The sequence below is a fragment of the Oncorhynchus mykiss genome, chromosome 30, assembly GCF_013265735.2.
Source record: "Oncorhynchus mykiss isolate Arlee chromosome 30, USDA_OmykA_1.1, whole genome shotgun sequence".
Taxonomy (NCBI): Eukaryota; Metazoa; Chordata; class Actinopteri; order Salmoniformes; family Salmonidae; genus Oncorhynchus; species Oncorhynchus mykiss.
Window position 1 is genome coordinate 23,689,987 of NC_050570.1, and position 12,894 is coordinate 23,702,880.

Below are 12,894 nucleotides of genomic sequence, written 5' to 3' on the forward strand. Positions count from 1 at the left end.
GAGGTGGTGCTAAGTGGAGTTTTCCAGACAGCGCTGTATTTTCTAACTCTGATTATTATCTGATGTAGTGTTGTTGTCAGTGAGAGAAGTAGACAACGAGCCCTGACATGTGTAAGGATCTCCTGTGGCGGCAGGTATGGATTCTTCTGCCATCAGCAGGTGATTGGATGTGTCTGGTTGGGAGGACTGATAGGTGAGATGTCACCCTGTGGGATGGATGGCAGGCGAGATGGCACAGGAAATGAACAAAATGCTGCTTTTAGCACAACGACAGTGACAGCGTTGGAGTTTGGGAGGAGGGTGTTATGCTTGTCTGTGTGATTGGTACATTTTTTAGAACCGACTGAGAGAAGGGAGAGGAGGAGAAGTTAATCAATGCGAGTTGAAAGTAAAGAGCTACCGTTACCTGACCAATAATATCAAAGGCAATGTTTCTTGACGTGCTCCACAGGAATGAGAGTAATGTGTCCAGATAAAGTGAGTGCCCAGACACAAGCCTTAAGTAGAAAATCAGACTGCCTCGGGCAAATAAAAGCCTTGCACAAAGATACCATTTACAGCAGTTCCCCTCTGTCATCCTAAACGGAACTGTTTTGACGTTGAGAAGAATTCAACCTAGATAATAAGGCCAAACCCTAGTCCCCGATCTCCACCCATGAATGTAAGCACTGGGGGCATGATGTTGAGTGAGGTGGAACACTTTAGATAAATGGTGGCCTTGCTGCTCCACTATGCTTTCTCATAGTGGTACACTTTGACTGATCAATCTCTCATTGTAGAGATATAGGATCATGCATTATAATATGGCTGCTTCATTTGTTTCAGGATTTAATAAGAAACTTTTCTTTCTGTTAGATCAAGGTATTCACTTATCAAACTTGTTAAGTTTCATGTTTCAAATAATTAAATAATGACTTAATTGTCAAAAAATTATCAAATTATATCAAACATTGGCAAACAATGCTGACACTTTTTAACCCAATGTTTCCACCTTGTGGTTAATTAGTGTAAATATAACTTTTCTAGGACTGCGTCCAATGAATGTTTATTTGCCTGTCAATGTCTGGTGTGAACGAATGAACGTAACAAAATGGACACATTTATAACAACCAATTGTTTTACCCCTCTGTGTGCAGGAGGAAGAGGGAAAGATGGTGCCCCAATCATCACCTTCCCGGAGTACTCAGGCTTCGGCGACCTCGTAGCGGAGGACTTCCAGAATGTTGTAACATATCTGACCAGCATCCCCAGGTATAGTAGGAGCAATGCATTTAAAGCTTTCTTTCCAACCATGCATATTCACCCATGGCTATGCAGTTCAGATCAAAGTAGCACTTTTGGTGCACTTTATTTTCCCACAGTGGAGAACAGAGGCTTAGTGCTTAATTTGTAAATTGGGAGGTGCCAGAACTAAAAGTGAGCCCGAGAGCGGGGTGATCTGGGGCCTCTGAAGGACCAGAACGCATAAAAAAATATAAGAATGAAGTAATGCATGCATTATCATAGCTTTTTCATATTGGTATAGAGCAGTTGAATAGACGGGCTTGCTTAAGTTGCACACATTGGGCAAATATTTTGTAGCCTAGGGTCAGGGAAAAAATGTGACCTTTTTATAAACGTATTTCATGCAATTTTTCAACATTTTAGATGACTGCAGACTTTAGACAAATATTTTTTAATACCTCACAAATTATCAAAATGACAGGCTACTTTAACACTGACAAACTGAGAATCTGAGATCAATTAAAACGACCCTGTCTCGAATCCATCAATAGCCAAGTCCTAGGTGTTTGGAGACACACATATTGTACAATTAGAGGAGGAAATTATCTTATTAGTCTTAAAAAGGCTTTCCAGTTTCACTGACTGACCCAATGATGCAGAGCTCACTCACCAGCCATGGCCGATGTGCTCCTGCCAAAAGCCTATCTCTCTTGTTTGACTTTGTAAAACAATGCTGTTTGCTCAACAGGGCTATTTGGAAGTTGATAACTTGGTAGCCTACAGACAGATTAGACGTCTCTTTACAGCAGGATCCATTTGCTTTACAACCTGTGTTTTACCCGTTGGTCGAAGTAGGCCTATTATAAATATTTGCTTAAGGCCTGTTTTGATTGCACTGACCGATTTCCCGCGCCTTCCCGACTGTAGGCTATGCCCAGTGATTGAGCTACACAATCCACAGCTAGGCATTTTTTATTTATTTTTACATAAACTATTGATCCTCTGTTGCTAAATTATAGGCCTACTCCTGGTCTAGCATTCTGATGTACTTGATGTATTTATGATCAGACAGGAGTAGTTCTATAACTTTGGCAAATGTAGCCTAGAATTTCAATTCATCAGGGAGGCTGCAGCATCTCGAGTTCCCTTCGGCGGCTATGATTCAATAAGGAAAGAAATGAGGAAGTGCAACGCGGAAGAGATGAGTTGGAAGGATCATGTCTATCAGAGCAGAGAGAGATTATAGGAAGTGAATCTCATTCTAGATCTGTGAGCGATACAGGCTTGCTTCTGGTCTATATAGGCGTTGGTCGACATAGGCTACAATGTTGCGCAAACCATAAACCCGGGCTGGCACAACACAAATCCATTTTTAGAATATCAGGCATGATTTCACATTACGATTTTTAATGGGCAGGATAATTACAGAGGAGTCAACCTGAACTAACTCTGATTGCTCTGATTGCTTTTATTACATTGCAAATAGTGGGGGAAAAAGTATGCCAAGAGAGGTACCGGATCCTGGCAAATGGGTTCTGGAACAAAACTGAGAGGTGCCAGATCCTGTTCCGGGGATCTGGCACTGAATTCTACTATATATTTGGTAATAGCAGGTTAAAGAGTGATGCTTCTAAAGAGTGTGGCTTGAAGAAAGATATTGGGTACACCACATCATTGCAACGTGGATAATTGGGTACAATTTGGTTGAGACGTTGATCAGCGAGATTAAAACCTGTCACCCACTCAAAAAGACAGCCCTAAATGAGTTGAATTTCCAATTTGTGATCATTGTGCTTTCAACCATTTGGAATGGAAAAACAATGTCAAATTTTTGGTTTAGTTGTCACCCAAATGTCTATCGATGTGCTTTCAACCATTTAAAAGAAAATCTAATGTGAATACAATATCAGATATTTTGTTTATTTATACAACAGATGAATACTGAGCTTCATCTAAAAGCAGAACCAAATGACCTGGATGCATTTGAAATGACATTAAAAGTACAGGTGGTGAATGCCGTTTGACATTCTGTGCAGATTATTACAGCAGTGATGATCTCCACAGATCGGCGATGACCTATGCATGCTGTCTTGAACATGCATGCTCTGCATGATTACATAATAACACATTTATAGTTAAAGAAACCTCAATGTGGCCATGGATGTATTACTTATTTTAAGGTTGAATGTTGCATTAGTTTGTAAGATAATATTGAATTAGTGGCACAGATGGAACTATCCAAGCAGAAGATGCATCTCCTTCAAATGTTAGTATTTGGTTGCGTTGACAACCAAACATAACTCAATGTCACAAAATATAATTACATTTGAAATCAAACGTTGCTTGAAATCCTTGGCCTATTGTAATTTATTTTCTTTTTTTTGAATTCTGGGTTGAATTGAAACAATTGCTGTTGATGACTGCAAATGTTACCGTATATAGTCCTGAATAGCATCAATGATGATATTTGAGTGAAAGTACAGTCACTTTTCATTTGCTATGTTAAACATACCCTTTGGAATGACTTCAATAGCAACAGTGAATCTATTTCGTTTTCAAGTGGAGATCTCTCAACAATCACTCTCATGATCTAATATTGGCAATAGTCAGTGACAAATATCATAGCTAAGCAGGGCTGGCCTTGGTTAAAACCCTGGATGGGGGACCAATGGATAGCTGTATATAGATCAATTCTCCAGTAGGAGGGGATGCCCAGCCTGTCGTTTTTTTCTGATAGTGGATATAACGTTGAAGATCTTAGGTCTTAAAGGTACAAATTCAACATATTTTATTCAAGGTTTGTCTATGTTTAAATTTGATTATGACAAAAAGATGACATAATCCTGTGGTTGACATTTCACCTTCAAAACAACACTTTTTTCAAATTCAATTATTTCCCACGGAGTTTCCATGTCACAATACATTGACAAATTACATTAAAACAATGTTGATCCAACTAGTTTGTGCCCAGTAGGAAATGCCACTTCATCCCCTCTGTATGGGATGTGGTTCCGGCTAACTCCCATCCAACCGCAAATCCAAAGGTACTTCCCAAGACACATTTCTTGAGGTGTAGCATTTTCAATTCGTTTTCAATTTTTTCCACATCCTGAGAAATGTGTCTTGTGAAAAAACTGGGATGTCATTTTTCTCTCATGGTACATCGTGAGGACCATTAATCTTGTCTCATGTCAGCTGCTCGCAGCCAGGAAAATACACAAAAGTTGCTCAATTGAGTAGGAATTATATTAGGCCAGATAACACATTAAGATGTTAGACATGAGCAACTTTATTCACCTTTTTGTCAGAGTAACACATTGAGAATGTTAATGGCCCTCACTTAAACACCTCTTCCCTGTAAAAGACCCCAAACATTACACAAGTTTACACAGCTCTTCTAACACTGTTAACTATAATGGCCTGGTTCTAAAAGTGCTGAAGTGATTTTGTGTCAACTCTGTTTAAACTGTACAGAGACAGAGCACAAGAGTGTAGTGTAGTGCCCTCTTGGATATGTCTTGTGACTGCATGCTTGGATAGCTTCACCTACCGCATGCGTTTATTCCCATCTTTCCTTTGTCAAGTTTGGACGTGGCCAGCATCGGTTTCGTTATAATCATCGACCGCAGGCGGGACAAATGGAGCTCAGTGAAGGCCTCGCTGACGCGGATAGCGGTATGACGATGTCCATCTTTCACTTCAGACAGGGCTTTTATCTCTTGCCTGGTTATCCAGTCTGTTTGTGCTTTAACTCCTCACTGTCTTTGACTTCAATAGAGGAGTTGGCCACACCACAGACAGAATGGGACCAAGCATTTTTATCTCAGCATCATGTAACATTGTAAAATATAATTGCTACCAATGCTCCTATATCAGGAAGTATTGTATGAATAATTTTTGGGGGAGTATAATCTACTGCAAATTCTTGAGATTATGTTAAATTGAAAGTAAGCGCAGAGCAAAGCTCCCTCACACAAGGCTAACTCCACACAAGGCTAACTCCACACAAGGCTAACTCCACACAAGGCAAACTCCACACAAGGCTAACTCCACACAAGGCTAACTCCACACAAGGCTAACTCCACACAAGGCTATGAGATGGTATGAAGCTGTGTTTTGTACCTGTGTCCACTAGGGGGCATTTCCAGGGAACCTCCAGCTGGTGTTGGTGCTAAGGCCCTCCTGCTTCTTCCAGAGGGCCATCGCTGACATTGGCATGAAGCTGCACCGGGATGACTTTAAAATGAAGGTACCGGTAAGAATGTTTCGCTACCACTCACCCTGTCCAACTCGTAGATCATCTTAGAAACATTTCCTCTGTGTCTGGGTGTGAGATAGTGATTGACCTAATGTCATGTGGAGTGTTGCTTCGGAGTGTGATGTTCACCTGTAAACTAACTGTTAGAACAATGACTATGTACTCACTGCATGTTTTCCTTGTTTATAGAAAGCTGTAGAATGTGACAACATACACCTGTATATCCCTTCATACATTTTTTTGGTGAAGGCCAATTCTCCTGCATTATCCCCAGACGCCTACAGTATACTGTAACTGTAAAATATAAAAGTTGCAACTCCTCCTCAGACTCCTCAGCACCTTGCGTGTGTGTGTCATCCTTACTGGTGAGGAAGTGGAAATAGAGAAATGGAGGAAACCAAAAAAACACAGAAGCCTATATTAACTTTATGCCGTGACAATTATTGTCTAACCCTAAAATCAGATGAGAAAACCGAGACTGGTAATGCAGAAGATGCCCTGACATCTATAACACACAGCAATGTATGTGAATTTGTTTCCCTACAGATTGTGATGCTCAACTCCCTATCTGACTTATATGGCTACGTGGATAAGGGCCAGCTAACGTGTGAGCTTGGTGGGAACCTGGACTACTGTCACAGCCAGTGGATCCACCGCCGGACAGTGAGTTACCATGACATTGGCCTTACACCAGTTATTTTCTGGACTCACTGGAAACAATACAAGTGTGTTATGTTTTTTGTTGTCAGGCCATTGAGAACTTTGCTGTGACGGTGAAGACCACGGCTCAAATGCTGCAGAAGTTCGGTACAGACCTGGCAGAGACGGAGCTGCCCAATGATGTGCAGTGCACCAAAGACCTACTCACTACTCACACTGAGAAGCACGACAAACTCAAGGTGGGGCTCTGCTTCAGCGTCAACATAATACTACTGAACCTGGCTTCCTACAATGATTTACTTGTACTCATGGCTAACATCCTCAACACCTGAAGATTGTGTTGATATTTGTTAGTTTACTATTAGTTACATTCACATACAGTAGTGTGATCCAATACACAGGGGAATGGGTTCTATCATAGCCTGTGGCATTGTAGTTTAACCATAAGCATCAATGGCCTAGATAATAATCAGAGTTTTCTATTCCCAAACCAGCAATACCATTATAAATCGGGTGGTTCAAGCCCTGAATGCTGATTGGCTGAAAGCCGTGGTATATCAGACCGTATACCATGTATTTTTACTGTTCTAATTATGTTGGTAACCAGTTTATAATAGCAATAAGGCCAGAGGAGGTGTGGTATATGGCCAATATACCATGGCTAAGGGCTGTTCTTAAGCATGACGCAACGCGGAGTGCCTAGATACAGCCCTTAGCCGTGGTATATAGGGCATATACCATAAACCCCTGAGGTGCCTAATTGCTATTATAAACTGGTTACCAACCTTTCAGCCAATCAGCATTCAGGGTTTGAACCACCCGGTTTATAATGGTATTTAATGAATTCTTTCATTTTGACAGGATGAACTGAAATTAGCGATGAAACAGGGAACCACTCTACTGGGCTGTATCAAAGAGCAGGCTGCCAAGTCTGAGAACCACCAGCTAAACCCAGACGAGATGGAGAACCACATCACTGTGGAAAGGTTGGTTACTGGGACCTACTGGAGATGGAAGCTCCCAATTAAATCATTTGTATGTGTTCGGTTCACAAATGATTTAACTTATTATTTAATTTCTCACTAAGAGTATATTCCAGAGGTGGATAAAGATGCTGCAAATGATGTTATATGTCCATGTTGTATTTCAGGTTGTTGGCCCAGCTAGATGAGACAGAAAACGCTTTTGAACAGTTCTGGTCTAAACATCACCTCAAACTGGAGCAGTGCCTACAGTTCCGCCATTTTGAGCATGACTTCCGAGAGGTACGTATGTTTCTGTGACAGAGTCGCTGACTGCTGTAGTCAGCAGATTTAGCTTAATCATGTTAACAAAGAAAGCTGAACAGGACACAGCCTGGCTATTTGTGTTCCCCCAGAGACAGCTATTAGAAGTAGCCGTTACAATGTAACACCTTGTCCAAAATTAGTTGCTCACCCGTCAATTTCTCAGTTTAATTACACTTTTTTTATGTTTGCAACCTCACACTTACAGTATATAGCGCTTCCTCTCAAGCATATGTGCTTGGAAATACTGTACATAAGTCCTTAACCTCCTGCTCTCTCTGTGTCCCCTCCACAGGTGAAAGTGTCATTGGACAGTCTGATGGCGACTCTGACAGCCCTGTCAGACATTGGGGACTGTGTCACCCTGGTAGAGATGTTACTGAAGGACCTCAATACCTTAGAGGAGAAGGCTCAGGTCAACCAAGTCACATAACAAATATTATATGAGATGTAACATCTACACCTTACAAGACAATACAAAGCACAATGTATCCACTATGTGTTAATCAGCACGTGATCATCAGCCTTGGATTGTATTGAATGTAAACCTAACACGAATGTGGTCATGTGAGATGAATGGCTCTCTGTCTGATGCATATTAGGAGTCATTAGAGAAGGCCCAGCTCCACGCCCTACACGGGGACCAGCTGATTCAGAGCAACCACTATTCTGTGGACTCCATACGGCCCAAGTGTGTGGAGCTCCGACGCATCTGTGATGACTTCACCAACGAGGTCCAAAAGAAGTACGACGTCCTCTCCAAATCACGCCAAATACACAAAGGCATAGACAAGGTGGGGTGGATAACATAAGAGGCTCCTCATCTCTATATTGCTGTCAGAAAAGGCAATGTCCTCAGGGAGAGATTGTTTGCATGATTATACACGTCATTTACACATGCTCTCATGAATTCAAATAACTTTCACAAAGTTTCCCTCTTCCATCAAGGTTAGTGGTACTTCCACTTTTTCAGCAAAGCAATAAAATTGTTTTTTTCATATTATCTGTCTCAAAAAACGCTTGTTCAGTATATTGTCCCATACAATAATCAGTACCTTCTTTTTTAGTTCCTAAACAACTATACATGCCATCCATGTATAACATTAGTAGTTAAAAATATACATTAGTGCCATGCAAATGAGCCTAGATATACTACTGATATGGAGCCTAGACAGTAGCTACTGTAGTTGTTCATTCATCCATGTGTTCTCGGGTGGTTGTAGGTAAACCAGTGGTGTGAGTCGGGGGTGTACCTGCTGGCCTCTCAGGCTGTGGACAAGTGCCAGTCCCAGGAAGGGGCTGAGGCAGCCCTGCAGGACATTGAGAAGTTCCTGGAGACGGCCAAGGAGAACCAACTAAGTGACCTCAAGAACATCCACAACCAGTATGAGCTAGTCCTCAACGTTGAAGTCAAGGTGTGTGCAGTGCTCCCTTAATTCACTCATGGAATCCTAATTCCTGGAGTTGTCAGCCTACAGAAGAACAATGGTCCTATTTGTTGATCCCTGATCTGTGCTTTCCATCAGGCTAATGTACAAAAGGCTCTAAAGAGGCTGGACGATGTACAGGAGATGTTTGAGAAGAGACAGGTTAGTCTGAAGAAGCTGTCAGCCAAACAGACCCGGCCCGTCCAGCCTGTGGCCCCCCGACCTGAGTCCTCTCCCAAACGGCCTGTGCCCCACAAAACACCCAGGACCACCTGCCCTGCCCCTGGTAAGTTTCCCCCATAGAGATAGTTAAAGGACTCAACTTAGATATAACCCCTTTTAGCATTGGCATTGCCATTGAGAGCATCCACCATTTTAAAGTAGTCAACTGGGTGGGGATTCCTATGGATTGACAGCAATCAGCAAATGATCAGAGCATTGTCTTCTTCAAATTGAGTGCTATGGCTTGTAAATTAATTTAAGCTATATCACTGCCATATAGTGGCCACAGTGAATTAATGACACAAGATTTGTGGCGGTTAATCACCAATATTAGCTTTACACTTTTTTCAAACACAAAATAAGAAGAAAACAGACTACTTTAAAATGGAGATAGCCTCAATGGCGCTGCCCATGCTGTCACAGATTCCATAATGGCACAGATAAAAAGTTGAAACCTCTTTCCATCGTTATGGTCTCCCCCCCACATGACCTAACCTCAAACTTTACCTGCCCGTAATGAAAGATCATTGTAGAGCCTATTCATTGCTATTGAAACTGAAACATAGTCTGTACTTTACTTTCCAGGAAGCACAGTCATTTTCTAGTTTAATTCAAAGTATGTATTTAAAACCTTACTTCTTGAGGCTTTTAAAGGAAGTATATTGTATTCACTGTGGTACTCGACCTACTAGGAGGAGGACATAGCTTTGGGCCAGTCTCTATGCCTTCATGTCAAACATTCCCCTTAATTAAAAAAATGTCTTCCTTTTCCCATCCCTGTTCTATAACCATTTCTAGCCCTTAGTCGGAGGATCTCAGAGAACTCTAGTGCCACAAAGCAGCCCACGGAAGCTGAGCTTGCAAAAAGGAAAAATGTAAGCCGCAAAGTCAAAGGGAGCCTCAAGGTAAGACCTGTGGACATCCTCTAGACAATTGAACCTGAAATGGTTCAACCTCATTCACAACAACAACAACAACCATCTGTTGTTGTTTTTTTGGCTAGCCACTGGTCCATTTGTATGACAGTGTCCTGCCAATTCTTCTTGTATAATTCATCAGAACATAACTCTTGGTCAATGGGAGTCTGGGAGAAGAAGTCATGGGAGTGTCCTATATCAGACATCTTCTGTTTCCTGCCTTTCCCAAGGGAACCCTGCGGGGATGAGAAACCCTAGTTTCAAATCAATTGCGCACCTTTTGCCCTGACCACATCACGTTTGTTTGATAAATAGGAATAATGTGCCATTCTAAATCAAATCACATTTAATTGGTCACATACACATGGTTAGCAGATGTTATTACGAGTGTAGCGAAATGCTTATTCTTCTAGATCCGACAGTGCAGCAGTATCTAACAGGTAATATCTAACCATTTCCACAACAAAACCTAATGTCTAACAAATTCCACAACAAAACCTAATGTCTAACAAATTCCACAACAAAACCTAATGTCTAACAAATTCCACAACAAAACCTAATGTCTAACAAATTCCACAACAAAACCTAATGTCTAACAAATTCCACAACAAAACCTAATGTCTAACAAATTCCACAACAAAACCTAATGTCTAACAAATTCCACAACAAAACCTAATGTCTAACAAATTCCACAACAAAACCTAATGTCTAACAAATTCCACAACAAAACCTAATGTCTAACAAATTCCACAACAAAACCTAATGTCTAACAAATTCCACAACAAAACCTAATGTCTAACAAATTCCACAACAAAACCTAATGTCTAACAAATTCCACAACAAAACCTAATGTCTAACAAATTCCACAACAAAACCTAATGTCTAACAAATTCCACAACAAAACCTAATGTCTAACAAATTCCACAACAAAACCTAATGTCTGACAAATTCCACAACAAAACCTAATACACACAATCTGGTAAAGGATGCTATGAGAGAATATATATGGTTGAGCAGTGACAGATCGGCTAAGACGCAGTAGATAGTAAAGAATAGATAGTGAAGGACACAGTAGAGAGTATATACACATGAGATGAGTAATGTGAGATATATAAACATTTTTAAAGTAGCATTATTAAAGTGACTAGTGTTCCATTTATTAAAGTGGCCAATGATATCAAGTCTGTAGGTAGGCAGGTAATTTGCCCCCGGTAATACATTATGCAGACCGCACCACCCTCTGCAGAGCCTTGCGGTTGTTGGCGGTGCAGTTGCCGTACCAGGCGGTGATACAGCACAAAAGGATGCTCTCAATTATACACCTGTAGAAGTTAGTGAGGGTTTTCGGTGACAAGCCACATTTCTTTAGCCTCCTGAGGTTGAAGAGGTGCTGTTGCGCCTTCTTCACCACGCTGTTTGTGTGCGTGGACCATTTCAGTTTGTCGGTGGAACTGAAACTTTCCACCTTCTCCACTGCTGTCCCATCGGTGTGGATAGGGGGGTGCTTCCTCTGCTGTTTCCTGAAGTCCACGATCATCTCTTGATGATGACATTCAGTGAGAGGTTATTTCCCTGACACCACACTCCACTGCCCTCACCTCCTTCTTGTAGGCTGTCTCGTCGTTGTTGGTAATCAAGCCTACCACTGTTGTGTCTTCTATAAACTTGATGATTGAGCTGGAGGCGTGCATTGCCACACAGTCATGGGTGAACAGGGAGTACAGGAGAGGGCTGGGAACGCACCCTTGTGGGGCCCCAGTATTTAAGAACAGTAGTTGTTGTTTCCTATCTTCACAACCTGGGGGCGGCCTGTCAGGAAGTTCAGGACCCAGTTGCACAGGGCGGGGTCGAGACCCAGGGTCTCAAGCTTAATGATGAGTTTGGAGGGTACTATGGTGTTGAATGCTGAGCTGTAGTGGCTAGGCATGCCGTCTGGGCCGGCAGCCTTGCGAGGGTTAACACGTATAAATGTTTTAATCATGTCGGCCACGGAGAAGGAGAGCCCACAGAGAACCCACAGCGGGCCATGTCGGTGGCACTGTATTGTCCTCAAAGAAGTTGTTTAATTTGTCTGGGAGCAAGACGTCAATATTTTATTTTTGTAATCCGTGATTGTCTGTAGACCCTGCCACATACGTCTCGTGTTTGAGCCGTTGAATTGCAACTTCACTTTGTCGCCATACTGACATTTAGCTTTTTTATTGCCTTACGGAGGGAATAACTACACGGAAGTTTGAGTAGCAGTGGTCGAGTGTTACTCGCTCGTGTATTGCAATCAATATGCTGATAGAATTTAGGTTGCCTTGTTCTCAGATTAGCTTTGTTCAAATCCCCAGCTACAATAAATGCAGCAGCCTCCGGATATATGGTTTCCAGTTTGCATAAAGTTCTAGTCATGCGTGATAAGCCACTCATCTTATCTAAATGTTAGCACTATGACCACGAGGGTGACGTTTGAAAGGAAATAGGGGCCTTCAAGGTATGTACCGTGGGTGTCACCCTTTCACCTCTCCGTGACTGCAACGCTGTGTGTTTGTGTCCTCAGATTGAGGTAATGCATGAGGCAAGCCAGGGAGGCTCCAGCCACGTCCTGGTGACGAACGAGACAGAGGAGAGTCTTTCAAACAGACGGAGGTAAATGTCTCTTTCTGTTCTCTGCCCATATACAGTATCTTTCCTGTTTCTTTCGCTCTGCTCTTTTTCAAAACCACTGCATACACACACTGGCTAGTGATGAGGTTGGCGACATTTTACCAGGGACTACCTTTTCCTCCACCATTAGTTAGTGTTAGTTGAAGAAACTTTGAAATAGGTCACAGAGCGAGAGAGAGTGAACATTGAAAGACGAGGTTAGGAGAGCATAGCATTTACAGTACAGTGGTCTGAAGAAAGGGCTTGAA

The 12,894-nt window shown here is 41.9% G+C and overlaps 1 protein-coding gene across 12 annotated transcripts in view; it reads left to right on the plus strand.

The window, feature by feature from the left end:
* The window catches only part of LOC110521584 (guanine nucleotide exchange factor DBS), a 72,083-nt gene that overhangs the window by 19,290 nt on the left and 39,899 nt on the right, over window positions 1-12,894 (plus strand). For 11 of the 12 annotated variants that reach the window (XM_036968423.1, XM_036968425.1, XM_036968426.1 and 8 more), the window contains 13 exons: window positions 1,137-1,251; window positions 4,809-4,899; window positions 5,360-5,479; window positions 6,029-6,145; window positions 6,232-6,381; window positions 7,004-7,128; window positions 7,293-7,407; window positions 7,724-7,843; window positions 8,031-8,222; window positions 8,652-8,843; window positions 8,955-9,141; window positions 9,876-9,982; window positions 12,540-12,628. In XM_036968423.1, coding sequence (XP_036824318.1) covers window positions 1,137-1,251; window positions 4,809-4,899; window positions 5,360-5,479; window positions 6,029-6,145; window positions 6,232-6,381; window positions 7,004-7,128; window positions 7,293-7,407; window positions 7,724-7,843; window positions 8,031-8,222; window positions 8,652-8,843; window positions 8,955-9,141; window positions 9,876-9,982; window positions 12,540-12,628 — 1,720 coding nt within the window. The remainder of the gene's footprint in view (window positions 1-1,136; window positions 1,252-4,808; window positions 4,900-5,359; window positions 5,480-6,028; window positions 6,146-6,231; window positions 6,382-7,003; window positions 7,129-7,292; window positions 7,408-7,723; window positions 7,844-8,030; window positions 8,223-8,651; window positions 8,844-8,954; window positions 9,142-9,875; window positions 9,983-12,539; window positions 12,629-12,894) is intronic. The other variant, XM_036968424.1, reaches the window with a different exon arrangement.